General features: G+C 42.2%; 1 protein-coding gene across 1 annotated transcript in view; it reads right to left on the reverse strand.

Annotated features, from left to right (window-relative positions):
* The window catches only part of ddx24 (DEAD (Asp-Glu-Ala-Asp) box helicase 24), a 29,424-nt gene that overhangs the window by 4,976 nt on the left and 2,679 nt on the right, over positions 1–21,769 (reverse strand). Inside the window, exons 2-6 of the mRNA XM_060829365.1 lie at positions 19,914–20,102; positions 7,989–8,697; positions 6,324–6,695; positions 1,781–1,934; positions 301–816 (exon numbers count right to left, since the gene is read on the reverse strand). Coding sequence (XP_060685348.1) covers positions 301–816; positions 1,781–1,934; positions 6,324–6,695; positions 7,989–8,691 — 1,745 coding nt within the window. The 5' untranslated portion in view covers positions 8,692–8,697; positions 19,914–20,102. The remainder of the gene's footprint in view (positions 1–300; positions 817–1,780; positions 1,935–6,323; positions 6,696–7,988; positions 8,698–19,913; positions 20,103–21,769) is intronic.

Genomic DNA, 21,769 nt, shown 5'->3' on the forward strand with positions numbered 1-21,769 from the left:
ATGTACGTTATTGTCACATACAATTTATTTCCTTTTTATGACCTGACCATTTTGACTATTCCATGGCCATTATCCAGTACAAATTCGGCTAGTCATTATCGTGTCCATATGGTTGAGCCCCAAACGTAATTCTCCACTGCCAAGAAAATACTTTGCAAACAGCTTGTATAGAAATTCCCTCCAAGCAGTCAACATTTCAATAGTAAACAGCATTTATAAACTGCTAACACAACTCCCAAGAAAATTTAACAGTTCTGGGAGGTTCATTTAGTTTACTTTTTCTTAGATTTAGAAACTTACCTCTCTCTTTCAGCAAACCTTTCTAAATTCTTCAACCTCTGTTTCTGATGCATATTTGCATGCAGTGGCAGTGGATTACATTCTAGGATAGTGAGCAATGCGTTCAGACGTTTGATACAATCTATGCTATTTGCAAAGACCATTGTTCGGCCTGGATACTGAAGCAGGAAATAATATAGGTAGACATCTTTTTCTTCTATTTCACAGTGGATCCTAGTTTCAGTGAGAGTCTCAACTGTACCCTCCTTCCTGGATAAATCTATTATTTTTGGTTTTCTTTTGATGCCTACTTTTTGAATCAGGGCTTCTAATTTTGTTTCTGTATTTATTGTTTTGACATTCTTCTTTCCCAGTATTCTTGCAGGAGCTGGATGAGCCATGGTTAAAGTTGCAGAAAATATGAAGATTCTTCTTTTCGGATGGTATTCCTTGTCTTGCAGCATTTCCAAAAGCTGACACAATTCTGCAAAATGTCCCTTTTCAACCATGCGATCTGCTTCATCAATAACCAGGCACCTAAGTTAATTGGACAATAAGTTATTCAGAATTTGCAGATCAGCAGTGTACTGTGCACATGATTGATCATTTACATTGAAGTATCACTAATGGAAAGACAATCATGTGCTTTTATAATATTGTAAACTGGATCTATTGTATCACATTCTTAATTCAAATCCAGCATGCACCTATCGATGCAGCCATGTTGAAGGTAAACATCAGCTATCGGGGATTTTTTTTCTCATTTAAGTAGTAGCTAAAAATATCTAAGCATAAAAACAATATTGACTTTAATTTGGTCAGAAACAATTATTCATACAAACTAAGATACATACTCCGTTCAAAGCAGAACTCAGAAAACGATGTCAAATGCTTGAATAGTTTATACTACTGGACAAATAATCCAGAGATCTTGAATGTGAGATGCCACTTTGTTAATTTTAAGACCTTGAACTTAGTTAAAAATAACTTGGAAATGGGGAGACAAAGCTTGTCTTGTTACAAAAATCTAACTGCTTCTTCAATATATTTTAGAACAGGAATCAGCCTGTTATCAAGAGTTGCCTCTTATTTGCCCTCTGAAGTGACTTAGCATAGCTTGCAAATATTCTGATCACTACAAGAAACTGCAGAAAGATTAGGGCAACTAGGTAAAGGTCTTTCTCTTCTACTTTACTGTGTTTTGATTTCAGCAAGTGTTGCAACAGTAGCCTCACCTGTGTATAAATCAAGTCTGTTTTCAGATCAAAACTTAAAATTCTGAAACTAAAGCCTTCACCTTTGAAACAGCTGAATTTGGGATCAAGCTCCCTTGAGGACATCACAATAATGTCGGCTGACATTTTTACATAGTACCAAGGGAGCTTTGATTTTCTAAGACCTTATGCTAAGGCCAGTCATTTCTTTCCTCCCCAGGTAATGCAAAAAATTCAACGGTACTACTCATCACCACTGCAACGCATTCAAATTAATTCTGGCTCACCGGAGCTGTTTCAAATGACAGAGATGTGGGTGTCTCTCCTTTATCAGTTCCCATAATCTCCCTGGCGTTGCAATCACAATTTCTGGTCTGCCATTCAAAATCCTTTCCTGCTTCTGAGCAGCCATTCCGCCAACAATTATTGCAGTTCTGATCCCTGTAAAGGTACAGATTTAGAATGAGATATTAATGAATTCAGTAGTTCCATTTTTAAGAATTAAAATTTGAGGAAGAAATGCGTATAATAAAGAACAGACCATACTGGGACAACCTTTCCAAGAGATTCTGGTCAGTCTTCACCTACTTTCTAAGTGCATGGGGCTCAAACAGAAATCTACTTATTAAATTTCACAAATTAACTAATTTCCTATTTAAAACGTATTGTGGAAATTGGAAAAATTCATGTTGGTTTAGTCACTAATATCCTAACAGAGACTGTCAAACTTTCCTTGCCTAATTTGGATACGAATTATTTCAGCACTTGAGGAGTCACAAGTGGTGTTGAACATTGTGGATTCAGTGACTCAACTGACCCTATGACGGAGGGAAGGTTTTTGATGAAGCAGCTGATGATTTGACCTAGAACACAACCAACTCCCCTTGCACCAGTTATAACTCTACGCAGCATAAAGTACCAACCATGCTGGAACTTTGACAAGACATCTCAGGATATTTTGATCATGTTGCCTCTTCCTCTTCTGAACGTCAGTGGATACAGGTTTGGCCTATCCAAACTTCCCTCATAAGACAACCTGCCAGTTGAGGGGATTTGTCTAGTAAACCTGCTCTGAACTGTCTGCAATGCATTTACATCCTCTGTTAAAATGGAGACCAAAACTGTACACAATATTCCAGATGAAGCTTCAATCCTGCCCTGTATAACCGAAGCATAAGCTCTACTTTTGTATTCAATTTCCCTTGTGATTACTGATGTTTTTCTCCTTCTCAATTACTTGCTGTCACTTTTTGTGATTCCAGTGCAAGAAAACTAAGATCCTTCTGCACCTCAGAGTTTTACAACCTCTCACCACTGAGATAATTTTTTAAAAATTTTATCTATTGCGATGGAAAATTTCACCTTTTCCAAGTCATAGTTCATTTGGCACAAACTTGGCCATTAAATTAACATATATCTTTGTAGCCTCGTAGTGTCCTCTACACAACTTACTTTACTATCAATGTTTGTCAAAATGTGTGGCGCTGGAAAAGCACAGCAGGTCAGGCAGCATCCAAGAAGCAGGAGAGTCAACATTTTGGGCATAAGCCCTTCTTCAGGAATGTGGTGTGGTGGGATGGGGTGGGATGGGGGTGGGTGGTGGTAGTGATGAAGGGGGGTGAGAGATAAATAGGAGGGGGAGTGGGGCTGGGGGAGGTAGCTTGGAAGGCAATAGGTAGATGCAGGTGTGGGCTGATCGTTATAGATTAGAGAGGAGGTTGGAGTGGATAGGTGAGAAGGAAGATGGTCAGGTGGGACAGTTGGAAGAGGGTGGTGCCGATTTGAAGGGTTGGATCTGGGATTGGGGGGGGGAGGGAAAGAGTGGTGGTGAGATGAGGAAACTGGTGAAATTGATATTGATGCCGTGTGGTTGGAGGGTCCCAAGTTGGAAGATGAAGCTGAGGATGATGCGTTGTACCTGGGAGGTTGGTGGGGTGCAAGGTGAAGACCAGGGAGTTCTATCCTTGTTATGGTTAGAGGGGTGGAGTTCAAGGGTTAGAGGTGAGGGAAGTGGAGGAGATGCACTGGAGGACACTGTTGACCATGTGGGAGGGGAAATTGTGGTCCCTGAAATAGGAGGAAGGCCCCCTAGGATGTTCTGGAGTAGAACTGCTTCTCCTGGGAATGGAGGCAGAGGAATTGGGAAGTAAGGGATAGCAGTTTTATTTGGGGGGGGGGGGAGAGGGAGGAGAGAGAGGAGCTATAGTTCAGGTAGCCGTGGGAGTTGGTAAGTTTGAAGTACATGTCCATGTTGAGTCATTGCTCTCGATGTGGAGTCTTCGACATAGGGGAGACAGGATGCCAACTCACGGAACATTTCAGAGAACAATTTCTGGGACTTGGATCAAGCAACCCCCCCCGTCCTGTAGCCAGCCACTTCAACGCCCACTCTGCCAAAGACACGCAAATTCTGGACCGCCTTCACTGCCAAATTCTAGCCATTCAAGGCCTGGCGGAAGAACACCTCATCTTCCGCCATGGGATCCTCCAACCACATGACATCAACATCAATTTCACCTGTTTCCTCATCTCACCTCCCCTCCCCATCCAAGATCCAACCCGGCACCGCCCTCTTGCACTGTCCCACCTGTCCATCTTCCTTCCCATCCTTCCCACGCCACCCTCCGCTCTGACCTATCACCATCAACCCCCTCCTGTATCTACCTACAAATAACCTTTGATGGGGCCACTTATTAAATGCCTTCTGGAAATCCAAATGCAGGACATCCATTAGTTCCTGTTTAACCACAGCACATAATCTCAATAGAGCTCCAACAGATTGGGCAAACATGATTTCCCTTTCATAAAGCTATGTGGACTCTAACCGATTACCATGAACCTATCCAGTAAGACTTCTTTGATAATAGCTTCCAATATTTTCCTTATGACAGATGTTAAGCTATAATTCAACACAATTTTTGAATAATTGAGTTATATTTGCTCTCTCTCCATTTAATACAACTGTTCCCAAATCTAGTTAAAACTAATACATTCACTGTCTCACTAGGGTGAAATCCTAGTGGAGAGGTGTTGGCCCAGAGGTATTATCACAAATAATCTAGAAATGCAGCTAACATTTGGGCACCCAGGTTTGAATTCCACCAAGGCAGATGGGGACATTTGAATTCAATTAAAAAGATCAATTTAAAAATGTAAAACTTCTATAAAAATATACAATTAAGAATCTATTGAAGACTATGAAACCATTGTCAATTGTCAGAAAAGCCCATCTAGCTTCAGGAAAGGAACTCTATCCTCACCTGGTCTGGCCTACATGTGACCCCAAACCCACAGCAATGTAGTTTACTCTCAATTGCCCTCTAAAATGGCTGAGCAAACTATTCAGTTCAAGGACAGCTATAAATGGGCAACAAATGCTGGCCAGCCAATGCCCAAGTCCCATGAGTAAGTATTAAAACAAAACCATCAAGACCCAGGCATCTGCCAACCACAGCTTTGACAATTTACTCCATACCTCTTGATTGTAATTTCAATCAAACTCCCCTGCTCACCACCCAGAGTTTCTCTCTCCGTTCCATTTCCTGATTTATTGCTGCTTCAAGAATGTTACCTACATTGTGTTTCATGAAGATTGATGCAAAATACCTCTTTAATTCACCCGCCATTTCTTTATTTTGCATTGTCAATTCTCTAGTTTAACTTTCTAGAAGATCAATGTTCACTTTGTTAACTCTTCTTTAATTAGGAGAACACAAATTATCTGTCCTTTTATTCCTGGCTAGCTTTCTCTTGTACTCTCGATTTCCTTAATTTATTTTTTGCCTTTTTATATATCCCGTCCAATTTTATGGAACACGGTCTGTCTTTGCACAATTAAATTAAATCAGAACCTCAAAGGTGACTAGAGTTTACTACTGTTTACATTGCCTACAAAATTAGTGGGAAAACTGGTGCTTCCACATACAGTTGTTGTTTTCAAATTGCATTGGATGCAATCTGAAAGCTACAATGGTATATGTACAGCATACAGAATAAGTTTTATTTCAAAACTACATTAACTTAAATCTGACTATTTCTTCTCAATTGGTCTTTAAACAAAACAGTCTACTTCTATTGTGTAGGCATAACCAATGTAAAAGATACAGAATGGACAAAGTATATTCAGTTGGCAGGTTTCTTTCTCCATCAATCTCCAAAGGAAATGCCACTCTTACTGGAATGGTTGAGATTAAGAACTAACAGTGATCAATTTTGATCTATAATTCTTATGCAACATTACAGTGTAATATTAATGTTTCATAACTAACAATGGCATTTGATATAAAATTAACATAGCATGCAATTGTTAACCCAGCATCCACACTTCAATATTTCTTCGAATTTACCATCCTTTCTCTCCTATGTTAACAAAAGGTGACAAGGCAATTCATCCAAGAAAGTTTTAAGTGCCTGTATACATTAAAGGAAAGAGCTAGTTAAAAATAAAACTATTGTTTCCATACTTCTGTTGCCTTCATTTGTGAATCAAATTCAAATCAAGAATGAAGCATGAAGGACACTACAGTGAAATTTTGTTTCATGTTATAACATTACTGAGTATCTTGTAAGAAAATCAGTGAGTCTTCACAAAAGTATTACTGTCTTGCAACTGGATTACTATTAGTCTACTCCAAATACCAGTAACTACCAAATGGAAAGAAAAGTGTGTTAAAAGAACAACTATAGGTATTTATGATTGTCTGTAATATAGTTCTGTAAAACATGACACTTGAATAGTAACATCATTCCCCCACCAGTTCAAAGTTAAGCTTGAGCAAATAATTACATCCTGCCATACTGTTAAGTTTTGCAAAGCTATTGCACACTTACCAGTGAATTTGGTAACAGCATCAATATGATGCTTTACCTGGACAGCTAATTCTCTTGTTGGAGTCAAGACAAGGCCCAATAGTGGATATTCAGTATTGGAAGCTGCATGAGAATCTAAATTTACATGGTTGATCACTTTTACAGAGCTTTCATTCTCTTCATGTTTCTCTTCAATCCCATCCGCTTCCTCATATTCCTCCAGGTGTTCGCTAGTGTTTTCCAATACATCACTGACTGCATTGTAACTGTTATTTGTATCTTGGATGCCTTGCTGTACTTCCTCGCTTGTTTTCAATTTAGCATCTTTAGCCTTCCTCCATTCTAGAATAAGGTGGATCATGGGAATAGCAAATGCCAGTGTTTTACCACTGCCTTTAAGTTAAGAAAATGAAGAAAATTAGAAAGAGTAAGCTAATCCAGCTTAAGTCATCACATCAAAAACATGAAAATTCATGAATGTAAACGTATACACTTATAATCAAGAGTCCCAGAATTGTTATATTTTGTTCGGCACATTAGAAAGTCACTTTAACATAATAATGATGCACATATTTTGCATGTTTATTTGAATTTACTCAGATACAGCAAAAACACAAGCTGTTGAGGCTAATACAATCATTACTACTTTTTAATATCATGATATAGTTACTGTGGAAAGTCTAATTTAAAATCATGACACAAGGATACAACCAACTGGAAAAAAGCAGAAATGTAGTTTTTGAGGAAGTACGTTTTTATATTATGCACTGGGATATCAGCTTTACTCATTTAGTGGCAGCATGTTGAGAGTTCAAGCTGTACAGTAGTACCTGAGCACACAATATATACTTCAAAGTAATAGAATATTGCACCATTTGAGGTGACATTTTTCAGTTGTGACGTTTAACCAAGGCCTTATTTGCCTACTCGGCTGGATATGAATAATACCATGGCATGATTTGAAAATAAAAACAGCCAGAGGTTCTCTTAAGTTTTAAAGTACCACTACCCAAATAGATTATGTAGTCCATTACCTTATATGCAACTTGTGTGACCTTGTTGACGGCAAAGCAACTATTGTATTTAACTACATATAAAGTAATGACTTTGAATGCTGAAATGGTCACTGTGGCATACAATGCTGGCCATGGTAGCATTCAGTATTCATTTGTGTATATGCTGCTGAATCACTACTTTCTGTGCAGTGATGCCAGTGCTAGTGAATGATGACTATCCCACTTTTATGTACTGCAAATTATTTTTCAGAAAAGTCCCCCTGTGCTGTCTTGGCCTCTTCCTCTTGCACCCTCTCCCAATCAATTCAGTTGGGGGCATGGGTGTGGGCAACAGCACAGCTTGTTAATATTTTGCTTCTGACAGAGCCATCTTCATGACAGGCAGCTGCCACTGCACTCCTGGACAGAGATGTCACAAAAGATATGGCCAATGACACAATGACTATACTGTACTTCATTGGCTATAGGACAATAGAAATCATTTTAAAAAACTAAATTAAAGTAGCCATTTCATGTCCTTCAAAAGGCAATGAATTTTCATTTATAACTTCATATGAAGACGTAACCAAAATAAAGCCATTTGGACACATCAGTAACTGGCAGACACCAGCATATGTAGTTTATTAATAACCTTATATTGTACACTGTATAACAGAATTATTACACTAACCTGTTTCTGCAGCACCAAGAATGTCTAATTTGTCTCTAATGGCAGGTGGCAGTACCAGTGCTTGGATGGGAGTAGGAGTAGTATAACCAAGAGAACTAAGGGCACAGAGTACTGGTTCTGGGACAAATAGGTCTTTCCAGGCAGAAATATCAGTTGTCTGCTCAGATGAACAGGAATGATGCATTGTCCAATTTTTCACTTTCATGGCTGGAGTGGAGGACTGAGAAACTACAGACTTCTTTTTCTTCCTCTTCCTTTGCTTTTTCTTTGAAACTGCAGTAACATTTGTTTCTGCCCCTGCTGTTTCATTTTTATCTGAACATTCAAGCGGATTCATATCCTCAGAGAAGTCAGTAACGCCCTCTTCACCCAGAGTCTGGTCAACAGTGGTCTTTTTGTTCATCTTTTTCTTTGTGACTTGAATCGATTCCAGTAAATCATCACCACTGATTTTCTGCTTCTTTGAACATTCTGGCACCTCTGAAATATCGGACTTTCTTTTTCTTGTTTCTTGATCTGTCAACTTGCCAGCACTAACCAACTGATAATCTGTAAGCTCTTCAAAACAAACTAGATCCCCAAAATCTTCATCACCAAGGAAGGTTGGATCTATTTTCACTGACTTCCATTGTCCAATTACTTTAATATTCTTCTGCTGAGCTTTTGAAGATAGAAAGAACTTTTTTCTTTTTCTTTCCTTCATTTTGACCTTAAAAGGAAATTTGAAAACCAAGTTAGCAAAATTTAACTTCATTACCATGCACAGTAAAATTATGAAATTAAGCTACAGAGAGACGAAAGCAGAGCTTTGAGATAGCTTCAGAAGCCCCTACATCAAGTGAACAAAGTGCAGGGACAGAAATTCTGAAACAAAAAAAAATTTCTGGAGAAACTCAGCGGGTCTGGCAGCATTTGTCCAGTAACACTATAGTATTGCTGCAAAACAACCATAAAATACAATATTTCAGCTCTCTCACGATGCATCCACCTGGACACCCCGCGCTGGCCTATTACCTACCCTCGACCTCTTCATTTCCAACTGCCGCCGGGACATTAACCGCCTCAACCTGTCTACACCCCCTCCCCCACTCCACCATCTCACCCTCACAACGCGCAGCCCTCCAATCCAACCTCACCATCAAGCCAGCAGATAAAGGGGATGCAGTGGTAGTCTGACGCAGTGACCTCTACATTGCTGAAGCCAAACGCCAATTCGAGGACACCTCTTCCCACTGCACCCTCAACCATGACCCCACCCCCCCATCACCAAACCATCATCTCCCAGACCATTGAAACCCTCATCACCTCAGGAGATCTCCCATCCACAGCTTCCAATCTCATAGTCAGGAACCCCGCACTGCCCAGTTCTACCTCCTTCCCAAGATCCACAAGCCTGACCACCCTGGCCGACCCATTGCGGCAGGAGCATGCTGAGACAATGAACTCATCTCTACCTACCTCGACACTGTCCTATCCCTCCCTAGTCCAGGAATTCCCCACATACATTCGAGACACCACCCACGCCCTCCACCTCCTCCAAGACTTCCGTTTCCCCGGCCCCAATGCCTCATCTTCACCATGGATATCCAATCCCTCTACACCTCCATCCGCCATGACCAGGGCCTCCAAGCCCTCTGTTTTTTTTCCTCTCCCAACGTCCCCAACAGTACCCTTCCACCGACACTCTCATTCGTTTGGCCGAACTGGTCCTCACCCTTAACAATTTCTCCTTCGAATCCTCCCACTTCCTCCAGACCAAAGGAGTAGCCATGGGCACACGTATGGGCCCCAGCTATGCCTATCACTTTGTGGCTACGTAGAACAGTCGATCTTCCGTAATTACACCTGCACCACTCCCCATCTCTTCCTCCGCTACATTGATGACTGCATTGGCGTTACCTCGTGCTCCCGTGAGGGGGTTGAGCAATTCATCAACTTCACCAACACATTCCACCCTGACCTTAAATTTACTTGGACCATCTCTGACACCTCCCTCCCCTTCCTGGACCTTCCATCTCCATTAATGACGACCGACTTGACACTAACATTTTTTACAAACCCACCGACTCCCACAGCTACCTGGATTACACCTCTTCCCACCCTACTTCTTGCAAAAATGCCATCCCATATTCTCAATTCCTCCACCTCCACTGTATTTGCTCCCAGGAGGACCACAGAACACACCAGATGGCGTCCTTCTTTAGAGATGGCAATTTCCCTTCCCACATGGTTTAAGATGCCCTCCAATGCATCTCGTCCACATCCTGCACCTCCACCCTCAGACCCCACCCCTCCAACCGTAACACGGACAGAACGCCCCTGGTGCTCACCTTCCACCCTACCAACCTTCACATAAACCAAATCATCCACCGGCATTTCCACCACCTCCAAAAAGACCCTACCACCAGGAATATATTTCCCTCCCCACCCCTTTCCACCTTCCGCAAAGACTGTTCCCTCCATGACTACCTGGTCAGGTCCACGTGTCCCCTTCAACCCACCCTCCCATCCTGACACCTCCCCGTGCCACCGCAGGAACTGTAAAACCTGCACCCACACCTCCTCCTTCACATCCATCCAAGGCCCTAAAGGAGCCTTCCACATCCAAAGTTTTACCTGCACATCCACTAATATCGTTTATTGTATCCATTGCTCCCGATGCGGTCTCCTCTAAATTGGGGAGACTAGGCGCCTCCTAGCAGAGTGCTTTAGGGAACATCTCCGGGACACCCGCGCCAATCAACCACACCGCCCCATGGCCCAATATTTCAACTCCCCCTCCCACTCTGCCGAGGACATGGAAGTCCTGGGCCTCCTTCGCCACTGCTCCCTCACCACCAGACGCCTGGAGGAAGAACACCTCATCTTCTGCCTTGGAACACTTCAACCCCAGGGCATCAATGTGGACTTCAACAGTTTCCTCATTTCTCCTTCCCCCTCACCCTAGTTCCAACCTTCCAACTCAGCACTGTCCCCATGACTTGTCCTACCTGCCTATCTTCTTTTCCACCTATCCACTCCACCCTCCCCCCGCCCTATCACCTTCATCCCCTCCCCCACTCACCCATTGTACTCTATGCTACTTTCTCCCCATCCCCACCCTCCTCTAGCTTATCTCTCCACGCTTCAGGCTCTCTGTCTTTATTCCTGATGAAAGTTGAATTTACTGCTAAACCTCGGATGCTGCCTGAACTGCTGTGCTCTTCCAGCACCACTAATCCAGAATCTGGTTTCCAGCATCTGCAGTCATTGTTTTTACCTACTTGAGAAAGAGTTACGGTTCAATTCTTTCAGTCTCAACATGTACTACCGATCTGCTGAATGCTTTCTGCATCTTCTGATTTATTTTCTCCTTTGTAGTTGGATCATTAAGTGATCCAATAATGGAAAATTTCAACATAGCGCTAAACACCTGTGCTAATTAAATAAAACACACAGAAAAGCTCACCTCGGTTCGTAACCTGTTAAAGTATGAGTGACAGAGAACTACCCAAATTCCGCTATTTAACAAAAACATTAATTTTATTCTTTAACACTAAAAGTGAACATTAAACAACTATTTACCACTCTCAGCCTCCCTTCTCAAAGATTTGTTATCTACCTCCCGATCTGTAATATACAGATCCAATAAAGCCCCGATTAAATTTACAGCAACTTAATTTTCAAAACCAAACAGCTGCTGTCGTCGATCTTTCTCTGTTCCTAGATCTTCCTGACTCATCTTTGGTCTTCTGCTGCAAAGATGTTTCAAATGAAAAAGGTGCCTTTGACAGAGAGTGTGGTGAATAGCAGTCTTTCATTGACAGTTGGTGCTCTTTTCTGGCTAACTGTCAAAAATGCCTGCGTTTTTTATCCCCAAATATCCGATCATCGCATTGGTTCGATGTTGTCAAAACAGTAAAATTCAAGTTCAGTTGGGTTTTAGTATCTTGGAACATAATTTAAACTGCTGGGAAAACAAGTGAGGTATCTGGGTTACACCAAATTTTACATCTTTCAAATTTCTGGCACGCTGTGACTGCTAGTCAATCACTCTCTCTTAAAAAGCGACAGTACACACTTTCAACTTTATAACATATTGCACAGACTTAAAAGTGATCACAGCAATAGACAATTCTACAAAAACAAATTCTGGGCTTGAGTAAATAACAAATGTCATTTGATGTGAGGACTGATACAGGAGGCTCAAGAGTTAATTATTACAAAGAATAATTTCTTCCATTTTGAGCATCACAGCAACTTATCGACTACATATTCCAGAAAGATTTTGGCTCAGAGGTTTCTGGTTTGAGCAGAATTAAATCCCTATAACTGTCAAGCCTTCACTTCAACTGAATAAGGCTCCCAGATTTCTTCCAATACGATGATTATTTAAACTTAGCCCATTTCTTTTCAATCACCCTTGAAAATATCATCTTCATAGGACAAGATAGCTGTAATGTGAACACTGCAAATGCCAGAAACTCTCAAGTAAGTGGGTAGAAGGACTTGTGTCATACCCTCTACTCAAAGGGGAAGGTTCTGCACTGGAATATTGCTTTGTTCATTTGAGAGTAACTGCAGTTTGATGAAACAGGTAATTCGGTCATAAGAGAGAGGTGATGAGTCCCTCTTTTTCTCTCATTGGGGAGTATTTTCGCTCTTTAATATCAAAGTAAGTATTATGAAGCTTTGGTCGCTCAAGGAACTCTATTTCAGAGTTGATAAGTTGGAGTCAGAGGTTCAAACACGTGACAGGTCAGGGAGGGGGAGGTTAGTTATATGCAGTCTTTCAGGAGACAGTCACACCATTCAGGTTAAGTACTTCCAAATTTGGTCAATGATCAGAGACAGGAGGTTGTGACTACAAGTGAGACAAGTAGAGGGATCCTGAATTTAGCATTGGATGAGCCAAAGCTCTTGATCAATAGGTATTTGATCCATTTGTGAATGAGGAAAAAGAACTGAATAGGGTAGCAAAGTGACTACTGTAGTATGGTATCAGAAGCAGGGTTAGCAAAAACAAAACAAAAAAGTGGTGGTAAGATACTGTAATTAGGGGTACATTTGTAATCAGGATTGAGATTCATGCATGATGTGTTGCCTGTCTGGTGTCAAGCTAAGGGACATATTACATCGACTTGAAGGATATTGGAGTGGGAAAGGGAGGATCCAGTTGTGGTCCATGTTCAAACCAAGAACATAGTTATGAGTAGACAGTATGCCCTGTTTAGGGATTATTAGGAATTAGGAACAAAATTACAGAACCTCAAGTGTTATAATCTCTGGATTATTAACTGAGACACATGCAAATTAGCATAGAAATAAGAAAATTATAGAAGTAAAATACATAGCTGAAGGAGTGGTGTGGGAATGAGGGGTTCCATTGCATGGGGCATGAACATCAGCTTTGGGACCATACTGATGGTTCTGGTGGAGCCTGTCACAATCTTGGATCAATGTCCTAGTCAAGATGCTAAATAGGATGGTTTCAAGGACATGAAACTAGTAAATGGGGGTGGACAGGAGAGGGTGAGAAGAGGAGAGGACTTGGGGCAAGTAAAAAATCCACAACACCATGTTATAGTCCAATAGGTTTAGAGTGCTTTCAGAGTGCTGCTCCTTCATCAAGTGGTTCATCAGGGGCAAGTCAATAGTTTAAAAATCAACTAACCTAGGAGTGAAGAAAGAGTCAGGAATGTGACTTCAGATGTGGCAAGGAATGGCAAAACTATAAGTATATTGATTAAACAGAAAGAAGGAAATAACTAATAGGTGAAAAGAGAATCAGTGCTGAGGGACAGGGAACACTGTATGGCCTAAATGAGAATTCCAAATTCGAATGCATGGAGGTCGGCATAGTGGTATGGTGGTTAGCAGTGCTCCTCACAGTGCCAGGGAACTGGGTTCAATTCCACCCTCAGGCAACTATCCATATGAAATTTACGCATTCTCCTTATGTCTTCACAAGTTTCCTCCCACAATCCAAAGATGTACAGGTAAGGTAGATTGACATGCTAAATTGCCCAGTGTCCAGGAATGTGAGGTTATAGGATGTGGGTCTGGATGGGATGCTCTTCAGAGGGTTGGTGTGACTCTATGGGCTGAATGGCCAGTTTCCGTACTGTTGTGATTTTGTGATGATTCTATGTAAAGGAGTAAATTAAATGACCTGGAGGTATAAATTCAAATTAAAGATTATAATTTAGTAGTCATTTACTGAATCATGGCTACAGGATGATCAGGATTGGAAACTAAATATACCAGGTTACAGTATATGTTTTACAAGATGGATAGGGAAAATGGCAGAAGTAGAGGAGTAGCCTTATCATGAAGGAAAATATAATTAGGGGAAAGAATTAAGTGGAGATCATATGGGTGGAACTGAGGAACAGTAAAGGATCTAAAACTAATAGACGATATCTACAGACACTAGTAGCAACTCTGAAGTGCCAGATTGCATGAATGCAGAAATTAGGCAAGTGTGTACCAAAGCCAGAATATCATTAATCGGGAGTTTTAACTTTTAACATAGATTTTGGAGAGGCAGACAAGCACTCGTCAGAAAGGTAGTAATTTCTGGAGTGTGTCTAGGATCATTTGGAATTCTTTGAAGAGGTGACAAGTAGATTAGACCAGGGAAACCCAGTGGATGTGGTCTGTCTAGACTTCCAAAAGGCCTTTGATAAGATGCCACATGAGAGGCTGCTGAGTAAGGTGAGGGCCCATGGTGTTCGAGGTGAGCTACTGTTATGGAGTGAGGATTGGCTGTCTGACAGAGGACAGAGAGTTGGGATAAAAGGTTCTTTTTCGGAATGGCAGCCGGTGACAAGCGGTGTCCCGCAGGGTTCAGTGTTGGGGCCGCAGCTGTTCACATTGTATATTAATGATCTGGATGAAGGGACTGGGGGCATTCTAGCGAAGTTTGCTGATGATACAAAGTTAGGTGGACAGGCAGGTAGTACTGAGGAAGTGGGGAGGCTGCAGAAGGATCTAGACAGTTTGGGAGAGATGCTCGAAACGTCGAATTCTCTATTCCTGAGATGCTGCCTAACCTGCTGTGCTTTGACCAGCAACACATTTGCAGTTTGGGAGAGTGGTCCAGGAAATGGCTGATGGAATTCAATGTGAGCAAATGCAAGGTCTTGCACTTTGGAAAAAAGAATACAAGCATGGACTACTTTCTAAACAGTGAAAAAATTCATAAAGCCAAAGTACAAAGGGATCTGGGAGTGCTAGTTGAGGATTCTCTAAAGGTAAACATGCAGGTTGAGCCCGTGATTAAGAAAGCGAATGCAATGTTGTCATTTATCTCAAGAGGGTTGGAATATAAAAGCACCGTTGTGCTACTGAGACTTTATAAAGCTCTGGCTAGGCCCCATTTGGAGTACTGTGTCCAATTTTGGTCCCCACACCTCAGAAAGGAGGTACTGGCACTGGAGCGTGTCCAGCGGAGATCCACATGGATGATCCCTGGAATGGTAGGTCTAACATACGAGGAACGGCTGAAGATCATGGGATTGTATTCATTAGAGTTTAGAAGATTAAGGGGAGATCTAATGGAAACTTACAAGATAATACATGGTTTGGAAAGGGTGGATGCTAGGAAATTGTTTCCGTTAGGTGAGGAGACTAGGACCCGTGGACACAGCCTTAGAATTAGAGGGGGTAAATTCAGAACAGAAATGCAGATACATTTCTTCAGCCAGAGTGTGGTGGGCCTGTGGAATTCATTGCCGTGAGTGCAGTGGAGGCCGGGACGCTAAAGGCAGAGATTGATAAATTCTTGATGTCACAAGGAATTAAGGGCTACGGGGAGAATGCGGGTAAGTGAAGTTGAAATGCCCATCAGCCATGATTGAATGGTTGAGTGGACTTGATGGGCCGAATGGCCTTACTTCCACTCCTATATCTTATGGTCTCATTTCTTATGGTAATGTGTCCTGGATGCAACAAGGGAATGAACATTACTGGATTCAGTAATGAACCAGATTTAATTAGTAACCTAACTGTCCATGAACATTTATCAAATAGTGATCATAGCATAATGGAGTTCAATGTACCTTTGACAGTACAAAGCATAAATTAGCATCTGGAGTTTTAGATTTAGATAAGGCTGATTTTAATGAGATGCTAGAGACTATCTGCAGCAATTTTAGATAATTTGCTATTCAACTGAAGAATAGTGGAGGATATTTAAAGAAACAGTTAACAATACAAAGCAGCTCATATCCCTAACAGGAAAATGTCCACTTAACAGAAAACAAAAACAGCCATAGTCATCTAAGGTAAGGGAGTGCATAAAGGAGAGGGCTTACAAACACTGAAAAAAACAGCACAGATTCTACTGAATGGGAAAGACAAGGATCAGCAAAGGTCCACAAAGTGGCTTAAAAATGTTTCTAAAAAGGGATTATGAAAGGAAACTTTCTGGGGAGATCAAAATCAATAAAGAATTTCAGTTACATAAAGGAAAAGCAGTTGGTCGGGGTAATGTTGGCCCACAAAGATTAAAAGTGGGGATATTGTCAATGACTATGGGAAAATAATAGACATGTTAAATAATTATTTTGCCTCAGCATTTACAGTAGAAACAGGAGAGTTTGCTGGAAGTCCCAATGAAATTAAGAGTCATGAGACTGAATAAAATTAACGTAAGTAAAAGATTGATGAATAGAATTAAAGAGCAGCAAATCCCTGTGACCTGACAATTTCCATATGAGGGAGTTAAAGGAAATAGGGAGCATATAAATACAGGGGTTGTCCTTCTGAATGATAAAGTTCCACATTTTCACTCCACTTTTAAGGGCGATAAAGGAAAATCGGGGAATTAGACTAGTCTGCCTAACTTCTGTGGTGGGGAAATTGCAGGAGTCTATAGTCAAGGATGGGGTAACCAAACACCTTGAAAATTTTCAGTTAATCAGGGAGAACCAGCATGGATTCATAACAGGTAGGGTCAGTCCTCTGTGAAGTCTGTAAAGAGCCAATTAAAGTAAAAGACCAGGAATGTCCTGGATGTAGTTTATATGGATGTCCAGAAGGTATTTGATAAAATCGCACATAAGAAACTTAATGAAAGTAGAAACCTACAGAATTGAGGTCAAATGGCTGGAAAATTAGTTGAGTAGCAGGTGACGGAAACTAGGGATAATGGGTCGGTACTCAAATTGGCAGGATGTAGCTAGTGGTGTACCGCAAGGCTCTGTATCAGGCCCTCAAATTATTCACTATTTCCCAATTTCACATTATTTATTAATGACTTGGATAATGACATAGAAAGTCATATATCCAAATTTGCTGATGACACCAAGTTTGGCAGCATTGTAGAGAGTATAGATGATAGCATAAAATTACAATGGAGTACTGATAAACTCAGTGAATAAGCAAAATTGCAGCAGATGGAGCTCAATTTAAGCGAGTGAGGTTATTTATTTTGAACCAACAAAGGCTAGATCAGGGTACTTTCTAGATAGTATGAAGCTGAATATTGTGGATACCGAAAGAGACTTGGGGTTTCAGGTGCATAGATCTTTAAAATGCCACGAACAGGTGCAGAAAATAATTGGGAAAGCTAATGCAACACTCATTTTTATATTCACAGGACTGAAGTACAAGGATGTAGAAGTTATGCTGCAGTTATATAAAGATGCCACCATATCTTAGGAAGGATATTTTGGTTTTGGAAAGAGTAAAAAATAGATTTACAAGAAAAATATCTCGACATCATGGGTTAAGTGATGAGGAGAGATCATACAAACCAGGCATACTCTCTATAGATATTGGAAGGTTGATCTGATTGAAGTCTTCTAGATATTAACATGAAAAGTCAGCGTAGGTAAATTATATACACTGGTTTTTGGATTCTAAAACTAGGGGATATTGGTCTGGCCCTAATTATCAGATTTTGGGAGAGAAGTTAGAGCATTTCTGCACAGAAGGTAGATGATGTTTGGGGAACACGCTTTGAGAAATGGCAGTTGATGCTGGTTGTAGATTTTAAATCTGAGACACATAAAATTTTATTAAACAAAAGCATTAAAGGATATGGACCAAAGGCAGGTATGTGGAGTTAGGCCACAGATTAGCCATGACCACCTTCAATGGCCACCTATGACCTGACAGCCACAGCTTATTTCCCAGATCCTGAACTAAACTAGTACTCAAACCTGGCACTGCAAAAGGCCCAAGGGACAGCCATCATTCTTAGGTCAAAACAGACCAAAGACTCCATCTCTCCTGACTCGCGACATTGACAATTCATTTTCTGATCTACCTCCTTTCCAAGTCCTGTCCCCATCCTACTTCCCTTGGTTCATTTCCCGACCTCAGCCCTCTCTTGGACTCTTCCTTAATCACCCCCCTTCTCCATATCTTAGTAATTCCCCTTCACTTCTCCACCCACTTTCTCTCTCTTTCCTTACCTCTTCTCTCTCGGTTTCTCACCACACTTCCTCCTCCCATGCCTCCTCTCTTCTCCCTCCAGACTTTTCTACCACCCCTCCACCCAACTCTTCTCTCCCCCACCCTCAACACTTATTCCTCTCCTCCTAACTCATCTAGAATGCCAAGGTTGGCAGCATGGTTATTAGCTGTCTCACAACACCAGGGTCCTGGGTTTGTTTCTTTGATGACTGCCTGTATGGAGTTTGCACATTCTCTCCATGCCCGCATGGGTTTCCTCCCACAGTCCAAAGATGTGCAGGTTAGGTGGAGGGGTCATGGGAAATGTAGGATTACAGGGGGTGGGACTTGGAGAGTCTGTGAAGACTCAATGGACCCAATTGCCTGCTTCCACAAGGACTCTCACCAACTTTTACAGATGCATCATTGTATATAGGTTCTGCAAAATAGAACGTTTCACTGTACCGAGGTACATGTGACGATAATAAATCAATCAAAACTCTAAGGGATTCAATGACTCTTCCCTCTCCATCGATCCCTTTCATCTCTTCTCCCCCAACCCCATTCCCCTCCGGACTTCACTTCTCCTCCGTCAACTCATCTTCTCTCTCGACTCAACGTCTTGCCCTCTTCCTCACCCCCCCCTCCCAAACTCTTCATCCCCTTCCTCACCCCCCCTCCCAAACTCTTCATCCCCTTCCTCACCCCCCCTCCCAAACTCTTCATCCCCTTCCTCACCCCCCCTCCCAAACTCTTCATCCCCTTCCTCACCCCCCCTCCCAAACTCTTCATCCCCTTCCTCACCCCCCCTCCCAAACTCTTCATCCCCTTCCTCACCCCCCTCCCAAACTCTTCATCCCCTTCCTCACCCCCCCTCCCAAACTCTTCATCCCCTTCCTCACCCCCCTCCCAAACTCTTCATCCCCTTCCTCACCCCCCTCCCAAACTCTTCATCCCCTTCCTCACCCCCCCTCCCAAACTCTTCATCCCCTTCCTCACCCCCCTCCCAAACTCTTCATCCCCTTCCTCACCCCCCCTCCCAAACTCTTCATCCCCTTCCTCACCCCCCCTCCCAAACTCTTCATCCCCTTCCTCACCCCCCCTCCCAAACTCTTCATCCCCTTCCTCACCCCCCTCCCAAACTCTTCATCCCCTTCCTCACCCCCCCTCCCAAACTCTTCATCCCCTTCCTCACCCCCCCTCCCAAACTCTTCATCCCCTTCCTCACCCCCCTCCCAAACTCTTCATCCCCTTCCTCACCCCCCCTCCCAAACTCTTCATCCCCTTCCTCACCCCCCCTCCCAAACTCTTCATCCCCTTCCTCACCCCCCCTCCCAAACTCTTCATCCCCTTCCTCACCCCCCCTCCCAAACTCTTCATCCCCTTCCTCACCCCCCCTCCCAAACTCTTCATCCCCTTCCTCACCCCCCCCTCCCAAACTCTTCATCTCTTCTACCCCAATCCCTCCGACTTTTCTTCATTTGTTCTTCACTACCCCAGACTCCTCTCCGCCTCCCTTTCCCCGGACCCCTTGTCTCTCACCTGATTCTCCGGATCGCTGTCGCCACACGCTGTCCCGCACACGCGTAACCGTCGTCTCGGCCGCGCTGACCAATCAGAGACCGCGATACTGGTAGGTGGCCGGGTCGTTCCGCCTTCCGGAGGAAAACTTTATTGACACCATCTGTCCAATGCCGGAAGGCAACTCGTCATCATCGCAGGAAATGTACGCTGTTTCAATGAACGCAGAGCGAGCCATACATTTTAAATAACTTCGTCCAAAGGCCTGGGTAACACCTATTTTACAGCGGACAGCACCATCCTGGTGGCTAACTATATATTGAATTGGACTCTTCATAAAAGCACAGTGGCTACACGAGCAGGTTAAAGGTTGGGAATACTCACCTCCTGACTGCTCATCTACAAGGCACAAGTCGGGAGTCTATTGGAATAATTCCCGCTTCCCTGGATGACTGCTCTCCAAGAACATTCAGGAAAAATGCTGTTGGTTTGATTAGCACTACATCCATATTCAGCCCTTCATCACCTATTCTCAAAGCAGCAGTGTGTACTATTTACCAGTTGCCCTGGAGAAATTCACTAAGGTCCCTTAGATAGCACCTACCAAACCCTCAACTACATAGAGACAAAGGGGAAGCAAATACATGGAAGCACCACAGCTATCCAGTTCCCTTTCAAGATACCATCCAGATTTGGGAATATATTCTTAAATATGATGGGGTCAAAATCTTGGAACTCCCTTCCTCATGACATTGTGAATGTATCTACACCAAATGGCTGGCAGTAGTTCAAGAAGGCAGTTCACCAGCACCTCCAGGGCAAATAGGGATGGTTAATTATTACATTCATTGTGTGAATGAATTTATAAAAGATGTATCCTATTTTAGATAGATTAGATGACTTACAGTGTGGAAACAGGCCCTTTGGCCCAACAGGTCCACACCAACCCTCCGAAGAGGATCCCACACAGAACCATTCCCCTACATTTATGCCTACACCTAACACTATGGGCAATTTAGCATAGCCAATTCACCTAACCTGCACGTTTTTGGACTATGGGAGGAAACCCACGCAGACATGGGGAGAATGTGCAAACTCCCTGAGGTGGGAATTGAACCCAGGTGTCTGGTGCTGTAAGGCAGCAGTGCTAACCACTGTGCCGCCCATTTTTAATTTTTTTTAGATCAGAAGCTTAAACAATTTATTTCACATCCATAGACAAAATCCTATTTACTGAAAATTTGCAATATTCCTCATTCTAATTAAGATTTCCCAAACATACTACAATTGACAGAATCCAACTGATTCATATATAAAATAGTTAAATGATGGCTCCAAATTAGCTCATTATTATCAGAGTCATGTTTTGGTTTGTAACATTACCTGGAGTCAATACTTATGCACACTTTCCAAAATCTCTCCATCACCCCCATCATTTGGGAACCACACAACAACCCACGAGAAAACCGAGGAATTTCTTTTACTGTGGTCAGGGAAACTTAAGTGCAATCAGCAACACAATGGATTTTGAAAATATTAAACACAGGAAACAGAGGTCAGAATTGATTTTATTGATCTTTCGGAGAATTAGGTAGTGAGAGTTAGGAGATTTCAGAGCTATTGAAAAGTATTGTGAAAGGACCAAGAATATGGGGTAATTGGTAATAGACACGACAGCACCAGGTTGAAAAATGTTTTCACTCAATGAGTGTTTAAGATCTGGAAGACATCATCAACATGGTGAGAGCAGTTAAATTTTGAAGTTTTCAAAACAGTTAAATGGGTGGCTAAAAAGGCATTATGCACAGGGTCACAGGAATAACATGGGGAATGGCCATAATAAATTGTTCATTTGGAGATGGGCCAGTGCAGATGTG

This window comes from Hemiscyllium ocellatum, chromosome 8, assembly GCF_020745735.1.
Source record: "Hemiscyllium ocellatum isolate sHemOce1 chromosome 8, sHemOce1.pat.X.cur, whole genome shotgun sequence".
Taxonomy (NCBI): domain Eukaryota; kingdom Metazoa; phylum Chordata; class Chondrichthyes; order Orectolobiformes; family Hemiscylliidae; genus Hemiscyllium; species Hemiscyllium ocellatum.